At 34.6% G+C, this 21,681-nt stretch overlaps 1 protein-coding gene across 1 annotated transcript; it reads right to left on the reverse strand.

Annotated features, from left to right (window-relative positions):
- Positions 1-18,058: 18,058 nt before the first annotated feature.
- ECB2 (Tetratricopeptide repeat (TPR)-like superfamily protein) lies at positions 18,059-21,433 on the reverse strand. Its single transcript, XM_039042980.2, has one exon. It carries the CDS (start codon positions 21,208-21,210, stop codon positions 18,574-18,576), a length of 2,637 nt encoding a protein of 878 aa, XP_038898908.1. The 5' UTR covers positions 21,211-21,433; the 3' UTR covers positions 18,059-18,573.
- Positions 21,434-21,681: the final 248 nt, after the last annotated feature.

Consider the following 21,681-nt stretch of genomic DNA (forward strand, 5'->3'; position numbering starts at 1 on the left):
TAATAATAGTTTTTATCGGTCCATCTTAGTCATAGGCCGTTAATAAAATTAACTTTTTTTTAACCTACCATTTTAGGCCTTCTCGCTACATCTCACCAAATTAGTAAAAAAATCCAGATGTTACATAATTTTTTCAAATCCTCCAAAATTAAAAAATTACACTATCAAATATTACACAATTGGAAGAAATTTGAAAAGATAATTGGTAAATTATCTAGATAATCTGTAAATCATTTAGAAATTTGTATAAATATAAATTGGAGGTAAGAGTTGCAAGATTTTATATAAGATTTGGGGAAGTCAATTAACAAAAATGCTTAACTAATCCATGTGGAAACCATAATTTACTCACTATCTATTGTAGTGATGCTCATTATTAGACATAATATTTGTAAATTTAATTCAATATTATTTAAGCAATAATTTATGAGTCAATATGAACATTAACTTAGTGATACTTAACAATTAACATATAATAATTTATTTGAAATCAAAAGTTCAAATTCTCCTACTCTACATTTTCAAAGACGGATAGTTAATTTACTAACCGAAGTCAAAAAAGATGGTGATGATTTTATCTTCTTAATAATGTCACCCACTCTCAATACATCTATGAAAGCATATAGATTAAATTATAAGAATGGTGTTAGAATGTTTAGTATTGAAAATATATAAATTGTCACAATTAGATTAATGGATGGGGTAGATAGGTATAATTAAGTTAGCATTTAAAATGTTCTATACAAATATCACAGACAGATATTTAATTTTGAGGCATTTCATTTTCAAATATTCAATGTGATTCCATGGTATTGTTCCTTGATGTGAAGTCTACTTCCAATAATATCTAATATTGAACCAAAAAAATATCTAAGATGCCAAATTGAACCTATGACTCTATATCATGTACATTGGGTCCAATTAGATTTTTTTTTTTTTTTTTAATTTATAAACAAGCTTTGGGTTATGAAAATTGTGGTTGTTCTAAGTCATTTAAATTTCTAGCCCAATTTTAAGAATAGAAAAAAAATTCTAAAAAATTACCACATACTTTTATATTTAATGGCCTTTTATACACAAATTTAAAGTTGAGGGATTAAAATTTAAACTCAATTTTATACCCAAAAAAAAAAAAAAGATTTAGACTTTAATTGTTCATAAACAAGTTTATATCATTTGGAGAAAGTTTGACCAGCCTTTGATCTATTTCTAAGTTGGAAAGTTTATGAGATTGACAAGATTTATTTTTCGGTTCACACATATTATCAGAAATGTCATTGTATTAGTGGTCTCTAGTAAAGGAACGTTCTTCGAAAATGCAGATTCTGCAAAAGACTTTCCTTATCGGGGGTTTTCCTTCTGCAACATTATTTGCCAATTCTTATCTTTTTTCAATGTGCGACTACTATGGAAGTTAGGGTTGCTCGTGAAGGAATGTATCAGCAACAGCGGAAGTAATAAGGATCATTAAACACTCTAATTTATTAATTTTGGCAAAATATAAAGCATGCTCTTGCAGAAACAAGTGAGTTTCATGACATACCTTTGTAGAACTTCTTCACAACTCGATCTCCAACTGCAATCTTCTCCGAATCCCGTTGCAAACCACCTCAAGATCTTCCTCACTATTCTCTTAGTGCTCTAGATTGAGTTGTGGGGCTCAAAATAAGCTTGAATAAAGGGATTATTGAGAAGTACTCATAACAACAATTTGGTTGAAGAACACCTTCTTCACCCCGAATTTTCAACTACAATTCTCTTGATTGCATGCCTCAAATTCACTCAAATCTCTTCAATATATTGCAGACCATCATGCAAGGAAGAGAGTTGCATGAGTTGCAACTTATGCTTAGAGTAATTAAAGGCAATGGTGATGGATCTTGTGTGAATAAGTAGAAGATGGATAATGGAAAAACTTGTTTTTCCATTTGTGCATTATACCAATTTTTTAATTTCCATCAAAATCAATTTCAAAATCAATTTTGATTTTAAAACTGAAAATTTTATTAATTTTATAAAATTAATTTCATAAATTAATTTTTAAATAGTACTAATTAATTTAATATCAAATATTAAATAAATTTTTACACATATCCATCTTTATATATTTAAATCATATTTAAATATAAATTCTCTTATTCCATTTAATTCTCAAATTAAACAATTAATTATATCTCATATAATTACTAATTCCCTTGATTCTAATTTGAACGTCTCAAATTAACTTATCACGCTACTCTAGAGCTAATCCAATTACGAGATGGTAGGGGACCTCATGGACCTACAGATCATGGGCTCCAACGATCCGTTAATTAACCCCTACAGATCATGGACCTACAGACCAAATTAACCCCTATTTGTTAATTAATGTGTCATTCCACTAAGGCCCATAGTTGCACTCCTCTCACTATAGATATATTGTGTAACCATAATCAGCAAGTCAACCCTTCACAGGTTGTTCGTAATAACGATTGAGTCAAATATCTGTTTTACCCCTAAGATTATGTCTTGTACCTCAAGTTCCTACTGATTCTCTAATGAACAACTGGTTTGTGATCCAATCACTAAACCAAATTTTCTCAGCCCAGTAAGAGGATGGGGCCCCTTGTTCAAGACCTGATTCAGTACTTGAGAGAACAACCTTTCTCCTATCCCTAAATGGGATAGGCGTAAACTCCGTCTTACACCCTATGTTCCCAGCTATCTATTAGGTCTTACCCCTGAAATTGGAGGCTTATTGAGCTAGTGTTGTTGAGCCAACCCTCATCTATGCAAATCTAAGGATAATCCCGAATAAACAGAAGTTCATAGTTAGCTCAGGATTAAACTCGAGTTACCTAGGTCATCTAAGTGAAATAGTTAGTCTTATATAGTAAACAACGTTATAAAGTAAGAGTGACTTATTTCTTGGTCCGATCTTATGCAAACTCATTGCATAGGACGCCTTCACTCCTCATGTCATAACATGTACGAATTAGGATCACATCGTATATAGCACTTTACAACTCTTTGTAACAGCTATAGAGTAGACTGCATCCAATAGTGTTACCAGAATAAGATACCCAACCATATTCATGTACTATAAATCATTTTGACTATTTACTTGAACCTGATCCACTCTTATGTCTCCACATAAAGTTCAAGTACTCATGTAATAGTCATAGGTCTTAGTTTATTGGATTTAGACTTTCATATATACAATTTATAAAATCAATAATAAGTTTATTGATTATAGAAAATATTTACCATTTTACAAACTGCGAGTTTTAGGACATAAAACCCAACAGCTCGTATGTTTTTCGCTATGTATTTTTATAAGATAATTAGTCCTCTGGTTCTGGTTGGTCATTTTGTCTTTACTAGCGCAACATTGTAAGTGAAAGAGTCAAATAACATGCAACGAAAGTATCAAGGATACATAAGCATTCAAATTCACTAATTTTGGCAAAAACTAAAGCATGCTCTTCTAAAAAATGGGTTTTCAGATCATATCTTTGATGAACTCTCCAAGAAAACATATGTATAGTAGTAGTCTTCACTTGATATCACCGTGAACACCTCAAAGCCTTCTCTACTATCCTCTTGGAGCCTTAGGTAGAGTTATGGGACTTAAGAACAACTTGAAGATGTGAAGAATCAAGAAAAACTCACAGCAGCCGATAAGAGGAACCGTTTCTTCTAAAAGAAGTTTTTTTTCTCTCAAAATTCTGCATTCCATCATCCTCAAATGACTCCAATCTTCTTTATATATAGTAGATGAACATGCAAATAAATGGAGTGCATGGCTTGCAGCTCATGATTGGAGAATCAATGTAGAGAGGATAATGGTCTTTGTGTGAGCATAAAGATGAAGGTAATGAAGAAAATTGAATCTCCATTTTGTGCAACCATGCAAAACCGATTTTCCACTTTCTTTTTAAAAAAAATGATTTTAAAACCATTTTAATCCAAAAATTATTTTCTTAAATTAATTTAAAATATTAATTAATTTAATATCAAATATTAAATTAATTTTTGCACAATAATGATCTTCATATATTTAAATCATATTTAAATATATATTCTCTTGTTCCGTTTAATTTGAACGTTTTAAATTAATTTCTCAAGCTACACTAAAGTTTATCCATTTACAAGTTAGTAGGGGGACCTCGCGAACGTACAGATCATGGGCTCCAACAATTCGAGATTAATCGGCTAAACTCATTAGTCTGATCTAACCCTCATTCGTTAACTAATGGGACACTCTACTATAGCCCATAGTTGAACTCCCCTTACTATAGATATATTGTGTTCACTTAATAACCATAATCAGTAAGTCAATCCTTCACAGTTGTTCGTAATCACAGGTAGGTCAAAAATACCATTTTACCCCTGTAACTACATCTTGTTCCTTAAGTTTCTACTGATCCTCTAATAAATAATTCTGATTCCTAATCTTTATGAATCAAATCCTTTATCTATCATGAGAAGGTAGGGCCCTGTTTGTTTAAGACCTAGAGTCAGTACTTAAGAGAACAACCTATCTGCTAACCTTAAATAGGGCAGAAGTGAATTCCATCTTACAAAGCTATGTCCCCAACTATTCATCTGTTCTTATCCCCAAAATGGTAAGCTTATTGAGCAGTGTTGTTGGATTACTCTCACCATTTGCAAATCAAAGCATAATCCCGAACAAACAGGAGTTCAAGCTAGCTTAGGATTAAGATCGATTAACCTAGGTTATATAATAAATGAAATAGTCAGTTTTAACAGTAAATAGTCGTTATAAAGAAAAGTGACTATTTTCGTGGTCCGGTCTATATGCAAACTCATTGCATAGGATGCCCCCACTCTCATATCTCAACATGAACGATTTGTGGATCATATCGTTTGTAGCACCTTACAACTTCTTGTGACAACTACCGAGTGGGCCGCATTTAATAATGTTACTAGGATGAGATACCCAATTTCATCCATATACTTATTAGACCATTTAGGCTATATACTATCAACTTGATCCTGTTTATGTCACTACATAAAGTTACAACATTCAGACTATAGCCAAGAATGCTTTTATTAGATTTTCATAATAAGATGCAAAATCAACAAGTCATTATTATTGATAAAATAGAATGTTTAATACAAACTGCGAGTTCTAGGACATTACCAACAGTAAGTGTATCGGTCGTGTAAGAATGAGAGAATTGCATCAATTGGAGACATGCTCCGATCTGTTTACTTCCTGTGTATCATGATTTATCTAAAAAAGGGATTCTCAGAGCTTAGGAGGAGCCTAAGTCATTCGAACAAAGGAAACTTTGCTCTTAGAAGGAAAGATACAATTCAAGTGAGAAGAAGTATCACGACTTGAGGGGAGCTCGAATCTTACAGATGAGAGTCTTGGTCTTAAGGGGAGCTTAAGACATTCTTCACTGATACTACTACTTATGATGAGCCTTAATTTTCGTGATAGAGAGTTTCAAACCTAAGGGGAGCCTAGGTGTACAGTTGAGTGATAAAACTGTTAGAAAGTCACTGTAATTGTGTTATCATCACAAATATGTACTATGTTGTAATTGTTTGTCATTGATATTAGTGAAGTTATCTTTTCTGGACACACTGTCCTCCAGACATAGGTAGTTTACACCGAACTGGGTTACCAATCTCTTCTGTTCATTTCTCTATTGATTATTTCTTAAAATTGTTGTGTGGAATATTGTAGGATTGTAGGTAACATAGTAATCATGCAGTAGTCAACTTCTTTCTTATTTTCAATTGGTATCAGAGCGGGTCATCATTATCTCTAGTGCTACGATCCGGCCTCACTCAAATGGAAGGAGTAAAGGAAGGAGGATTTATTACACTTCCCCTTATACTAGACAAAATGAACTATGCATACTAGAAAGCGAGGATGTCAACCTTTCTAAAATACTTAGACAACAAGTCTTGGAAGTTCATTATTGCTGGCTAGACACATCCTCAAGTGGCTAATAAGAAAGGTGAATTGAAACTCAAGGCTAAATTAGAGTGAACTAAAAAGGAGGATGAAACCTCTCTTGGAAACTCACGAGCCCTAAATGCCATATTCAATGGTGTTGATGAAATATCTTTCGATTGATCAATATGTTTGTTTTTGCTAAAGAAGCCTAGGATATTTTTACTATTGCTCAAGAAAGAACATCCAAATTTAAGATGTCTAGATTGCAACCGTTGACCTCAAAATTTGAACCTCTAAAAATGAAAGAAGAAGAAACTATTGTTGAATTCTACGTCAGATTACTTGACATTGCAGACGAATCTTTTGCCTTGGAAGAAAAGATTTCTGAATAGAAACTTGTCAAGAAAGTTCTAAGATCATTACCTAAGATGTTTGATATGAAAGTCACTACAATAGAAGAAGCCTAGGATATCATCGCAATGAAGGTTGACGATTTATTTGGATTTCTACTTACTTTTCAAATGTCCCTTGGTGACAAACCTAAGAAGAGGAATAAGGGAGTGACTCTGCAATCTTCAATTGAAAAGAACTAATATGGACCAATAAAGAAGACCAAAGAAAAACTTATTCATGCAATCTTCTTACCGTCAAAACCGTTTTCTCGAGTGCTAAAGAAGTTCGAGAGGAAATCTGGTTTTCACTCCCCAATGATGGCCCAACAACTCTGGATTAAATGTTCAACGAACTCAGAGATCAAAGAAGGATTCTGGCAAACTACATGGTAATGACATGAACAAAGATAAATAATTTAGATGTCGTAAATGTGAAGGCTTTGGTCACTAGCAGAAAAAATGTCCAACATTTCTGAAGAGACAAAACAAGAGTTATGTTCTGACTTTGTCTGACGAGGAGTCTGATGGCTGTAGTGATCTGGAAGAAGATATCAAGGTCTTTGTCAGTTGCATTTCATCATATAGTTTAAAAGAGAAGATGCCTATCGATGAATTTGTTGCAATTAGTGGAGATGAGAAATCACATCACTCATCTATTGCAACGTTCTATCATGATCTTTGCAAGCAAAGGTGTGAGGATGCTAAGACCCTTGATGTTCAGAAGGCAAGAATTGAGTCCTTTATTGTTGACAATGCTCGCCTTATGGAAGTTGTTTCAAATTTGAAACTTGAACTAAAAAAAGTCAGATAAGAGAAAGAGTCCATGAGCAAGTCTGTTAGAATGCTAAATTCGTGGAACTGATTGTTTAAAACAAATCTTGCCTAAAGGCAAGCCTTCTAGAGGTATTCATGATATTCGCTTTACTAGTTCCAGTTTTGACAATAGACATCAAAGTTTAGATAAAGAGAAACAAAAAATTGTGTTTGTTAGAGAACAAAAACTATGGAAAAATGTTCAACTAGAATGTCCTACTTCTAGTCAATTTCAAAGAAAGAATCATTTAAGCAGAATGCAATGGATCTGTCACTTCTATGAAGAAATCGGCCACATTAAAAACCCTAATACTGCAATTTGTATGGCTACTGATGCTTTGAACATAACTCACGGTCATCTGATTATCAGTAGCAGAAGATCTCTTCTCCTGTAATAAAGCAAATTCAGAGAGCTAAAAACAATCCAAAACTCTATAATGTTGTAATCATGTCCCTTAGATCTTCAACCAAAGAGGATTGGTTCTTGGATAGTTGTTGTTCTCAACATATGACAGAAGAAAGAAGCTATGTTTCTGATATTAAGAAAGTTGACCAGGACAAGTTACATTTGGTGATGGAGCATTAGGGAAAATCATTGAAAAAGGAACACTCAACTATCTTGGCTTGTCTTTGCTTGAGGATGTAATGCTAGTAGAAGGCCTGACTGCAAACTTGATTAGTAATAACCAGTTATATGATTAAGAGCTGAATGCAAATTTTACAAAAGAAGGGTGTGTTGTTAAGGATACTGCTAAATCTCTTATCATGATTAATAAAAGATCTTCTGATAACTACTATTTATGGACACCTACTAAATTTTCTAAATTTTTCTCTTTTGAAGGCATTCATCATGAGTTCTTTACTCTCATCACCCCTCAGCAGAATGGTGTTGTTGAACAAAAAATTGCACTCTATAGGAGATGGCTCAATCTATGCTTCATGCATATGCTCTACCTTTTAAGTTCTTGACTGAAGCTTTGAGTACTGCGTGTCATATTTACAATAGAATTGCTCTTCGTCCTGGCACTGACTGCACAAATTATAAAATTTGAAGGGGAAGAAAAAATAGGATTCAAAGAGTACTACGTTCATATTTTTCACAGCCCGTGTTACATATTAGCTGATCGTGATCCAAAGAAAAAATAGGATTTGAAGAGTGACGAGGGGATTGTTCTGGGGTATTCAACTCGTGCATACAGGTTTATAATAAACGCACAAAAATATGTCATGGAGTCAATCAATTGTAATGATGTTTTGAAAGATAAATGCTATGTAAATACGATGCAAGAAGAATTAAATCAGTCCAAAAGAAATCAGGTATGGACTCTGGTTCCTCGCCCTGAGTCTGCCAATGTTATTAGATTTTCAAGAACAAGGCTGATGCAAATGGTGTGGTTACAAGAAATAAAGCTAGATTGGTTGCTCAAGGATACTCTCAAGTAGAGGGTATTTACTTTGATGGCACTTTTGCACCAGTGGCTCAACTGGAAGCTATTAGACTTCTTTTGAGTGTTGCATGTCTTCTGAAATTCAATCTCTATTAGATGGATGTTAAAAGTACCTTCTTAAATGGGTACTTAACTGAAGAGGTCTATGTCAAGTAGCCCAAGGGGTTTGTGGATCCTATGTGTCCAAATCATGTTTATAAACTCCAAAAAGTTTTGTATGGATTGAAATAAGCACTTCATGCTTGATATGATCACTTATATAAGTTCCTTCTTAAGCATGGATATTGAGAAGAGGAGTTGACAAAACATTGTTCATGAAGAAAGAAAAAAGGAACCTTGTAGTTGCTCAAGTATATGTGGATGATATTGTGTTCAGAGGAATGTCTTAACATCTAGTAGATTTTTTTGTCAAACAAATGAAAACATAACTTAAAATGAGTTTGGTGTGTGGGATGACATATTTCTTATATTTTCAGATCAAGCAGCTTCAAGATGGAATATTCATTTTTCAAAGCAAATATGCAAAAGACCTAGTCAAAAAATTTGGGTTTGAAAAAGGTCGTGCAAGGCGAACTACTGCTCCTACACATGTTAAAATGTCTAAAGATCCTGATGGGCCTTATGTTGATGAAAGTTTGTACCGGAGCATTATAGGAAGTGTACTCTATCTCATTGCAAATAGGCCTGACATTGTTTTTTCAGTGGGAGTTTATGCCAGATACCAAGCTAAACTTAAATCAAGTCATCTGTTGTGTGCCAAACGAATCATAAAATATATTAATGGTACATATGAGTGCGGTCTTCTAGACTCTTTTGACACTAACAACTTTCTTGTAGGTTATTATGATGCAGATTGGGCTAGAAGTTCAGAAGATCGAAAAAGCACTTCTGGTGGGGGTGATTATTTTTAGGGAACAATCTGGTGTCCTGATTTAACAAGAAGCAGATTTGCATCTCCCTTTCCATAGCTAAAGTTGAAATATTGTTGCGGGAAGCAGTTGTACTCAATTACTCTGGTTGAAGCAATGCTTAAAAAATACGATGTCACGCAGAATGCTATAACAATGTATTGTAACAATTTAAATGTCATCTCTAAGAATCCAATCCAGCATAATAGTACAAAACATATTGACATCAGGCACCACTTCATCTAAGAATTGATTGAGAGTAAACGGATTGTCTGCAAACATGTTCGAACAGACAATTAGATGTTTAACATCTTCAAAAAGACTTTGATGTTAAACAATTTGAAGCATTTTGAGCTACATTTGGTCTTTTTACCATTGAACTATAGCAATTAATCAAGATTTGTTTGTGGACTTCTGTGAGATTAATGCCCATTCTATGTGATCCGTGACGTGGCTCAATTGATGGCTAGGCTTTGTGCATGTTGGTGTCAAATGAAAATTTATTATTTGAATTGACCCTTTTTAACTCATGTCAATCATGTTTTCGTAGGATTATTTTTTTTAATTTTCAATTTGTCATGATCTTTTCAACTTCCACTGTGATCGTGTCTTGGTTGCATACCTGTTTCTCAAAATGGCCAGAACTTGCTGAGGAACTAATACTAATGAACCAAGGATGCTAAGATACAAACAAAACAAATCGACAGAAGTTTGTGGAAATTCATGATGTGAAAGTAATACGATAAACAAGCATAAAGCGAAAACAAACAGAATCATTAAACACTCTAATTATTCTTAATTTGAGTTTTAAAACGTGTGTAAAACATATTTTCATAGAAAGAAGGTTGCTAGATGTATACCTTTGTAGAATTCTTGTTGATTCCTTGCTGAATTCCATGATTTGGATCTCCAAATCCTTAGTAGACCACCAAAAGGAGTTTCTCTACTATTTTCAGCCTTGGAATGGGTGGTGGAAACTCAAAATTGAGATGGATTAGACAAGGGATTGGAGAGGGTTTGAGAGTTACATTGGAAAGTTTTTTTTTTAGAAATTTCTTAAATTTCGGAATGCATCTCTTCAATTCACAAAAATTTGAGGTTTTTATTTAGTTAAGCCATGCAAGCACTATGTATCAGCACATTGACACTTCAAACTCCATTTGAGTTTAATGCGATAGGTGTGAAGAAGTGGAAAAATCCACTAAACAATTCAAAAAATGGATATTTCCACTAACAAAATAAATTTCAAATTTTATTTAAATTAATTAAATTAATTAATTTAAACAAAAAATTCAATTTCTAAAAATAAAATTTTAATTTGAAATTAATTTCATTTAAATAATTAATTAAATAATAATAATTTAATATCAAATATTAAATTAATAAAACACCTAATCCTAAACATGAATCCCTATTCATGTAATCCATATTTAAATCAATATTTGAATACATTAAACTCTCCAAACATATTTAATTTCAATAAAATTAAACGTTCATTATATTAATTATCCAAACCTTAAATTGAATTTGAACCTCTCAAATTTAAAACGCTAATTTCGAATTTGAACGCTTCAAATTTGCTCAATATTCTAATCCAAGGTTTAATCTTTTATGAGTTAGTAGAGGAACCTTATGGACCTACAGATCATGAACTCCGATAATTTGAGATTAATTAGCTAAACTCTTTAAACTGGAATAATCAATATTCGTTAACCATCGAGACATACTACTATAGCTCGATGGTTGCACTCTCTTCACTGTAGATATATTTCTATCCATTTGATTTAACCATAATCAATAAGTTGATCCTTCATACGTTGTTCATATTTACAGCTAGGTCAAAGATTACCGTTTTACTCCTATAAATACATCTTGCTTCTTAAGCTCCCACTGATCCTCTATTGAACAATTGGTTTATAGTTCAACTAATAAACCATGTCCCTCTCGGTCATGAGAAGGCGAGACCCCTTTATTCAAGATCAAGAATCAGTTCTTAAGGGACCAACCTATCTACTAACATTAAAATGGGTAGGAGTGAATTCCATCTTGCAGGATTGTCTCCAGCTATCTATTCGGTCTTATCCCCAAAATGGGAGACTTATTAAGCAGTGTTGTTGAATTACTCTTACCTATGTAGATCAAAGGATAATCTCGAATAAACAGAAATTCATAGTCAGCTTAGAATTAAGATCGAGTTACCCTAGGTCATCGAATTGAAATAGTAAATTTTAACATTAAACGGTCATTATAAAGAAAAAATGACTATTTCATGGTCCGATCTTATGTAAAACTCTTTTGCATAGGATGCGCTCACTCGCATGTCTCCACATGAACGATTTTGGGATCACATCATTTGTATCAGTATACAAAGTAAATCACATCCATAGTATCCCTAGGACGAGGTACCCAATCTCATCCATATACTTATAGACCTTTTTGGCTATATACTATAACTTAATTATCTTTTATGTCTCTATATAGTCACAGTATTCATACCATAACCATGGATTCGTTTTATTGGATTTTATAACATAATGCAATTTCGATTTCAATAACACTTTTATTGAATAAATTTTTCAATAATACTTTTATTGGTAAATAAAATATGTTTCCATGATTACGAATTGTGAGTTTTAGGACATTCCCAACAGAAAGTTCCTATTATGGCTGATGAAACGATCTCCAGTAAAGATCTCAAGAGTGCTAAGACTTCTCATGAGAATGTTGTTGCAGAAACCTTGCATGAAAATGTTGCTTCCTCCCTCGTTATCATAAGAAAAAGGGCATTTAGGATTCAAAGAAGAAAAGGGAGAACAAATGTGGTGAATTCGCTCTTGCCCTTACAATGAAAGACCTTATTGATCTAAGAGTCATTATTACATCTTGTTCAAAAAAAGGTGAGTCATCGAATCCATATTCATCTGAACCTATTGTTTCAGAGAATGTTACAGAAAATGTTGAATCTTTGCATGATCAATCTGTCGATGTCTATTAATCTTAGAGAGAGTTTGTGCCGAGAAAGAAATTAGGGTTTCTGTTTTGCCTAAGTCCATGAGTTCTGTTGGTGAAAGTACTGATTTTGTCAATAGTATACTCAACCTTGAAAGGGATCCTTCTATCCCTAGTATTCAAGATTAAGAGAATCGTAATGTTGTAAATTCTAAAAGAAATGATTATTCACTTGATGTTTTATCAAATGTTATTACATCTGAGGTTTTGAATAAGGATGATATTGTTGATAACGGGCTGAAATGCACATTATTACAGCGCAAATTAATAAAACAATGCAGGATTGCAATGATAAAAATATACAATATTGCGTCCAAAAGTATTAAGTTCACAATATTGCGATCGCATGCGTTCATCGAATTAAAACAGCTAACTTATGTATTTTAGTGCAGAAAATGCGTTGACGTAAGGCAGAAATGCGATCCACAGAAATTAACGTCCGAGCGCATTAAGAGATTGCATTGACAAAAGGCTATGTGATCATTTGCGCTTGCTAATATCTGCTCAAGAAGGTTGCCGCATAGAGCCGGTGCATCATGGTGGGCGCATCTGGGTGAAAAGCGTAATAAATCATGATGGGATAGAAAGCTGATGACGGTCGATTCTGAATTAAAGTGACAAGTCGTTAACGATCTACTTTAGCAAGTACACTCAACTTTTCGGTGACAAATATTAGGCGCATCAGACAAAGAATTAATGTCATCCCAGTAGTGCAATCATAAGAGAGAAGAAGCCTTTCACCCCGAAGCTTTATAAATACCAAAGGCCACCTTCAGTAAAGGAGTTCATTAAGTTCGATAATTTTCCCCATAGATAGAAGTAGCCTTGTTCATAGTTTTCATATACTTAGAAGGCGGAGCGAGAAAAGGGGTGAGACGTCGGAAGATCACCGTGGTCAGCTCGAGAGAGAACCCAAGAGGCGTGGAAAAACAGAGAGAGGGTCGACTCTTGCGAGAGTAAGATTATCTTTTGAGCAGAGTAGAGAAGAACAGTGTAAAAGCCTTGGGAAGCAAGAAATTGCTACCAGGCTCTTTATTCTTAGTCCGCATTGTCATTCTTATTTCAATTATATATCTATAAAATGGAACTTGCTTATCTACATCTATTCACTCTCTTTAAAACACGCATGAGTAGCTAAATCTATCGATGGGTTGAGAAGAACTTAGCTAACATGACCTAGGATTTTCATTGCATGCGATCATCTTGTCTTATGTTGCGTCCATCACCCCTTTAGAGCTACTCGAGAGAGGGTCTAAAGAAAGAACCTAAGACTTAAGAGAGCTAGGTTAGAATCTAGACTCAAGAGAGCAAGATTAGATCTGCATAAGCAAGAGATAGAGACTTAGAGTTAAGCTTTGTTTGTCAACATGCATCGCATGCACCCTAGAGATAGGTTATGGTATTATGCGGTCGCCTTGTATGTGTGTGTGTCAATCGTCATCGCATAGACAAGAATAGAGGCTTATGTGTAAGTCCTATAGACATTATCGCATATATCGCATGCGTTCTAAACTAGAAGCCATAGAATTTGCGTTGAGAGATGATTTGCTATTGTATGTGTGTAGCATGATCGCATAACATGAACGCAATCCTAGGAAGTGTTAGCTGAACCCCTTCTCAACTCATTCTCCTGCATATTCATCGTACCTTCCGTAATATTAACTCTTTTCTTAACTCCGCTGCATACATTTTATACTATAAACAACAACCCAACCAACTCTTTGATTTATTGTTACCGCAAAGTGATATAAAAATTACTACCGCATATTGTTTTCCTTAGTCCCTGAGTTCGACCCTGGGCTTACCAGGCAACTCAGTAGGGTTTATACTTGGATCTTACTGAGAAAAATTGCATGCTCAAAGCATTTTCCATCAATGCAACCCCTACCATTATTTCATCGCATAAAATAATGCATCAATTGATCACAGCAAGTCTACCCCTAGTGAGATGGTGTTGCCCTCTGAGCGTGTTCAATATGAAAATTAGACAGAGAATACTCATCCTATCAAGTCTACTGAGGTGACTATTGATGCGATTGAAAAGAAAACCTCTAATTATTCTGATGAAGCACATGAAAGTGAAGAAGTGTCAGATTCTGCTGAGACATATCAGAAGACAACATCCTAATTAACCAATTACGTCAGAAAGGAAAGAAGAAAATGAGTGATGCTGGTCCAAGCTCCTCTAAACCAAGGGATGATGACAAGTGTTCTGATTCTAAGTGAAGTGATGAGCAAAATGAACATCCCGAGTCTGAAAGGCCTTTTGATAGTCTTCCTAAAACTCAAAAGAAGCAACCATCTAACCAGACCAAGAAAAAGTTATCTTCAAAGTCTATTCTTGTTGTTCCCCTTGATGGAATCTTGTTTCACTCTGAGGACAGTGTCAAAATGTGGAAGTTTGTAGTAAACATAAGGATAACTGTTGAACAAGATCTCTCGGAAAAAGCATAAGGATGTCTTGAGATTATGGAGCTCCTAGTGAAAGCAGATATTATTCGTTCAATATTGAATTTGGGACTTTATTATCCTCAGTTAGTTTATGAATTTTATATGAATCTCTCTCGTCAGTTTGATGATTAAGGTATTCTTGATTTCAGAAGGGTTCATGTGAGAAAGCACTGTTTTGTTTTTTCAGCTTATCTCATCAACAAGTTTTTGGATAGAGAAGTTCCAGAAAATGTCATAGAACAAAGATCGTCCATGTCAGCTTTGGTCTTTGAACTTGCAGGGGCCTGGCCTAAAAAGGGACAATTGCCTTATTCTTATCTTAGTGTGAAATATGTGTTACTTCGCAAGAAAGGAATTGAGAACTGGTGTCCATCCTCCCACAAATTCCGGCTCTCTACTACATTGGCAAATCTTTTGTTCCAAATTGGCACAAGGGCTCAGTTCAATTATGAGGTCTTTATCCTCAATCAAATTAAACGTCATATTGGTTCTCAAGCCACTCAAGATCCTTTGTAATTTTCGAGGCTTATCTGTGGTATTCTTTTAGCTTAGAAACATGACCTCCTGATTAACTGAAATACTCCTGAACGTCTTTTCCTGACCTTGTCTTTCAATTATCGCTTGTATCAAAGGAAACATGTCCCTGATTTGGTTCATATTGCAGTGTCTTCTTCTGAAAGTGGTTCAACTAGGGAGTTTCTTTTGACTCCGTGCAGGAAAAAGGTGATGCACGTGTTGAAGAATGAATCAAGAGATTTGGGAGTTTTGCTTCAAAGAATATTTTATCGCAAAGCTAAGGTAGATGACATGTTGAACCTTCTTTGTGGCTCTTTGGATGGTCCTGATCAAGGTGGAAACTTTGGTGCACAGGATGAGGATGTGGATGTTTGATGATTGTTTTTCTGCTTTTTTTATCATTTCATTTCATTTCTTTTTTTTTTTAAAGTGTCACTAAAGGGGGAGAAAGATTATGTTTGGTATGGTGGCTAATGGTTTGGTTTGATGTGGTGGTTTCTATTGTATGGTGGCTACTGGTTTGGTTTGGTGTATTTTGTTTCTGCTGATCTTTGTCAATTTTCGTGTTGGTTTCTGTTTTTCTTGATGTTGTTTTGAAATTGTTTCTCAGACTGTTATGTACTACTTCTATGGCGTTTTGTGACTGGTTGCATTATGTTTTTTTTTCTGTGTTTTTCTCTACTTAAGAAAAGTACTGCCAGGAGGGAAGTTTGTTAGATATTATAAGATTGGTAATATTTGTTTTTAAGTTCACATATATAATCAGAAATGTCATTGCATTGGTGGTCTATGGCAAAAGAATGTTCTTCAGAAATGCAGATTCTACAAAATACTTTTCTTATCGGGTGTTTTTTCATTTGCAACATTATTTGCTAATTCTTTTCCTTTTTCAATGTATGACTGTTATGAAAACTAAGGTTGCTTGTATATGTTTCCACTATGCACTTTTATAGGGCAATTAGTCCTCTGGTTCTGTTTGGTCGTTCTGTCTTTACTAAAGCAACATTGTAAATGTATTGGTCGTATAAAACGGAGGGGGTTGCATCACTTGGAGACATACTCCAATCTGTTTACTTCTTGTGTATCGTGATTCATTTGAGAAGGGATTTTCAAAACTTAGGATGAGCCTAAGCCATTCGAGCGAAGGAGATTTTGTTCTTAGAAAGAAAGATACAATTCAAGTGAGAAGGAGTTTCACAACTTAAAGGGGGCTCAAGTCTTTACAGAGAGGGAGTCTTGGTCTTAGGAGAAGACTAAGACATTCTTCACTAACACTACTACTTAGAGGAAACCTAAGTTTCCGTGAGAGGGAATCTCAAACCTAGGGAACCCTAGGTGTACAGTTGAGATGTTCGGGAGCCACTATAACTGTGTTATCATTACAGATAAGTATTTCGTTGTAATTGCTTATCATTGATATTCGTGAAGGTATCTTTCCTGAGCATACTACCCCCCAAACGTAGTTAGTTTACACTGGACTGAGTTACCAATCTCTTTTGTTCATTTGTCTCTTAATTATTTCTTGTAATTGTTGTGTGGAATGTTGTAATGTTGTAGGTAACATAGTTATAACGCAATAGTCAACTCCTCTCCTATTTTCAGTTTACAAAATTTGACTTGATTTTTTAAACCATTGGTGAAAAATAGATGATAAAAGAAGAATTTTGAAAATAGTAGTGTCTATAAGTTTAATTTAAAACTAAAAACCAAAAGAGAAACTATTACCAAACGGAACCTTAAATTTTTATTATAAACCAAAAAGTACAAAACACTTTTAGAATTTTTGCTATAAAGTGTAAATATTTTTAAAAATTTTCTCTTTATAAGAATTTTCCTATTTTTTAATGTGTTTGGTAGCATACTTAAGCCTCGTTTGATAACCATTTTGTTTTTGAAAATTAAGCTTATGGACATTAATTCTACCTCCAAATTTCTTCTTTTGTTATCTACTTTTCACCAATTGTTTAAAAAACCATACCAAATTTTGGAAACTAAAAAAAAAAAAGTAGCTTTCAAAAAGTTGTTTTTATTTTTAAAATTTGGCTAAAAGTTCAACCTTTATACTTAATAAAAATGCAAATCATTATAAGAAATGTAAATGGAATAGACTTAATTTTCAAAAACAAAAACAAAAAATTAAATAAATACCAAACGGGACCTTAAAAATTAGATTTTAATTTAAAAGGTAGTTAAAATGTATAAGTCAATATAAACATAGAAATATTTGATTGAATATTAACTTTAATTAATTTTAATTTTCATTAAAAAAAAGAACCTTTAACAATTTAGTCACAGATTGCATGTTCTTTACGCCATAATTAATTTATATTGAACTACAATCTTCATTCTCGTTTTTAGTAAGTACAAAAGCCTAAAATTTATTCATCTATCATATTTTAAATTTTTAGTTAAAATATCATTTTGATCTCCCTACTACAAAATTCGTTCAATTTTAATCCTCAATAAATTTTAAATTTAGTTCTTTAAAATTAATTTTTACAGAAATAAATTAAATAATAATAACAATTTTCATGCAAAAAAAAATACAATATATGAATATGTTTTTAAATTTTGTAGTGAAAATGCTATTAAATAACAAACAGATTTTAAAAATCAATCATAAACTAGCATTGGAGATTAAAATTGAGTTTGATTGAAAGTACAGGACTAAGATTGAAGGACGGAAAGTATAAGAAATAAAATTAAACAATTTTCAAAATAGTATTTCGACCTATAATTACAGAAAGGAAAAGCTATGATAATTAATATGAGTATATTCATTCTGTAATTTATCAAGTATTGACATGGATACTTCAATGTGTTACTCTAATGGGGGAATTTCATATATGATTTACCAGAGCTATATGGATTCCATTTGCATATCTCCTTCCGAAAGCTTACCTCAACAAAGTTCCATGGCAGCACCACACATATCTTTTCAGCCATCAGAGACAACCAAACTGGCTTCCTCAAGTTTGGCATGGCAGTTAAGTTGGCATATATCTTGTCGATTCTTGTTTTCGACCTTTCGTACAATCTCCGAGCAACCGGGAAGCGACCTTACACTGTTCAACATTGCCATGGACGATTAAGATTATGTGGAAGTCTGGAAAATTGTTTCATCCTATATCAGGTTTTCCCCAGTATCCCTCATCCCCACATGAGCAGACTCCATCCTTGAAATGGTGATACTCTTCGACGTCCCTTACTGATATTTCTCTACGTACGATCGTCGAGATGAACTTTACCAAGGTGTGACAGCTATGGCACGTGTATAAGTTTTTTGTCACCCAGATAGGCATCCCCGGGGCTGTATTGATCAATGCGAAAGCAATGGCCTGCCTTTCACTATGCCCACAAAAAATGTCAGCTCTAGAAGATTCAATCTCACTCATGAAACTAGTCTTCAAATCACCGAAACCAGTTTCCTTCATCTTGCTATAAAACCCATCCAGAATGCCATTAATTTCCTTCGACTGAGCGTGAAAATTATCGCCGCTGAGGAAAGCGTGAACTTTCCCCTTTATTTCAACCCAACTGCAACCAGGATCTACAGATAGTCCTCTCTCTCTCATCAGTGATCTAACTTTTGAAACCTTGTCCCAGTTACCACATTCAGCATAGAGATTGCAGAGAAGAATGTAATACCCAACGCTTTTATTGTCCTTTTCGAATACACGTGTCGCTGCAAGTTCTCCAAGCTCAACATTTCTGTGGATTCTGCAAGCATTTAGCAAGGCTCCCCAAATGGCTGCATCCGGCCTAATTGGCATGTCCTGTATAAAATCATAAGCATTGTCTAATTGCCCAGCACGGCCAAGTAGATCGACCACACATGCGTAATGTTTCAGGTTAGGAGTCAGACTATACTTGTTTTTCATTATATTGAAGTACTCCAACCCTTCCATAACCATACTTGACCTGCTGCAAGCACATAATAGAGAAATAAAGGTAATCTCATCTGGATTTACCTCTGATTCAAGCATCTTGTTGAATAGCTCAACAGCAAGCTTTCCTTGTCCCTGCTCAGCATAACCAGTAAGAAGTATATTCCACGCCGTCACGTCTTTCTTTTGAGAGTTAAATTGGTTTAGTGCAGGCACCTTCCTCCCACATCTTACATACATGTCTAGAATAGCATTTGGTAAAAAGCCATCAAACCCAACACCTGTACGTAGAGCATGTGCATGAATCTCTTTTCCACGCATTAGAGCTCCTATTCTAGCACATGCTGATAGGACGGAAATCAAAGTTACAGAATTTGGTTTCATTGATTCCTTCATCTGACGGAAGAATAACAGTGCCTCGAAACTTCTATTGTTAATCCGTAGCCCAAGGATAAGTGAAGTCCAAGATACGACATTCTTTCCTGATATATTGCGGAATACTTCCAAGGCATTGTCAACACATTTACACTTTGAGTACATATCAATAAGAGAATTTGAGACTATGACATGTGATATGAGGCCAGTCTTGATGGCAATCTCATGAAGCCTTATACCCAAATCCAAATGGCCTAAACAAGCACAAGCAGATAATACACTAACTAAAGTAATCTCATCCGGCAGTATGCCCTCTAACTCCATCATTTTATAAGTTTCCACAGCCTTAAAAGGCAGCTTATGACTGTCATAGCTTGCTATCATTGTTGTCCACGATACGATGTCTTTTGACTCCATTCGTGAAAAGACTCTCTCTGCTTCCTCCAAATGCGCAAGACTTGAATACATCTGAATCAAAGAATTATTCATCGAAACATCACCTCCAAACTCTGATTTAACTACATATCCATGGATTCCTCTCCCTAATCTCTCGTTATCTAGAAGCTCACATGCAGATGCTACACTAGTCATAGTTATCAAATCTGGATCAACTGAAAGCTCACGCATCATGAAGAACAATCTCAATCCTTCCAATCCCCCACCATTCTCGAAGTAGCCCGAAATCATTGCATTCCACGAAATCCGGTCTCTCTTTGGCATTTTATCAAACAGTATCCTTGCATTACTTATGTCACCACATTTCACGTACATAGTGATTAAAGCATTGCCCACATCTACATCCGACTCAAATCCAAATCTTATGACATGCGCATGAATCTCCTTGCCTCTAGCTATATCAGAAACACAACCACAAGTTCTCAAAACAGAGGGAAAAGTATATACATCAGGCCTAATTTCAGCCCACAACATTCTATGATACAAATTCAAAGCCTCATCGAAACACCCCGCTTTAGCATACCCACCCACCAATACATTCCAAGAAAACACGTCCCTCTCAGACATTTTACCAAACACATACCAGGCATCAATTAAATTACCAAATCTGAGGAACATGCTCAACAAAGCATTACCGAGCCCAACGCCCAAACGAGATTTGGAACTCGAAACAAGTTCGTAGACTCGAGACCCTTCATCGGGCGCCCTTCTCCACTCACACAGCCTCAACAAAGCAATGTAAGCATCTTCTTCCACCTCAATCCGGAGCTCTAACATCGATTCCAGACGTTTCATCGCTTGTTCTAGGTTCCCCTGAAGACATAGTTCTTGTAATTCTAAGTTCTGGGTTTGGTTGATGTTCGAATTAGAGACCGCGGCGCCTAGGACTGAGATTTCTTGAGTTTTTCTTACCGTCGGCTTGTGGGTATGCAGATTTTTGGAGAAAGATAGGGTTTTGGGGCTATGATTATTGGAGATTTGGGGGTTGGAACGGTCAAGATAGGTGAGAAGATGAGAGGATTGAGCAAAAACCGCCATAGCCGGAGATACAGAGCATTGTTCTCGGGGGTTTTGAGAGGGGTTTAAGATTGAAAAAAGAGGGAATTTTGTGCCTTTGTAGTGGATAACGGTACTTCGAATATTGAACCCATTGATGATTAAAGAGAGAAAATGTTGCGGATTTGTTTTCGACTGCCATTGATTATTGCAGCTTAAGCTTTGTTCTAAAATATCTGAACGGAAGAAAATGGAAATTTGATGAAATTGAGAAATATCTTCTCTCACCCTATTTATATAAATTACAAATATCCTTTGTTACTTTTGCTAATCTCCTTTTCTTTTAAGTTGAAATTTGCATTTATTATGAATAATTTATCATCTCTTTACATAGGGTAAAATTACACAACTAATTATCTCCCTATTGTAGTTTTGACCTACTTTATTTTTTGTCATTTGATCCATAAACTTGAGGTTAAATGTAAGTTTAATCCTTAAATCTTTGATTTTGTA

Source organism: Benincasa hispida, chromosome 9 (assembly GCF_027475165.1).
Source record: "Benincasa hispida cultivar pf3 chromosome 9, pf3_genome.v1.1, whole genome shotgun sequence".
Lineage (NCBI taxonomy): Eukaryota > Viridiplantae > Streptophyta > Magnoliopsida > Cucurbitales > Cucurbitaceae > Benincasa > Benincasa hispida.

Coding starts and splice junctions, on each gene's coding strand:
- ECB2 (XM_039042980.2), bottom strand. CDS start 21,210: ATGGCGGTTTTTGCTCAATCCTCTCATCTTCTCACCTATCTTGACCGT.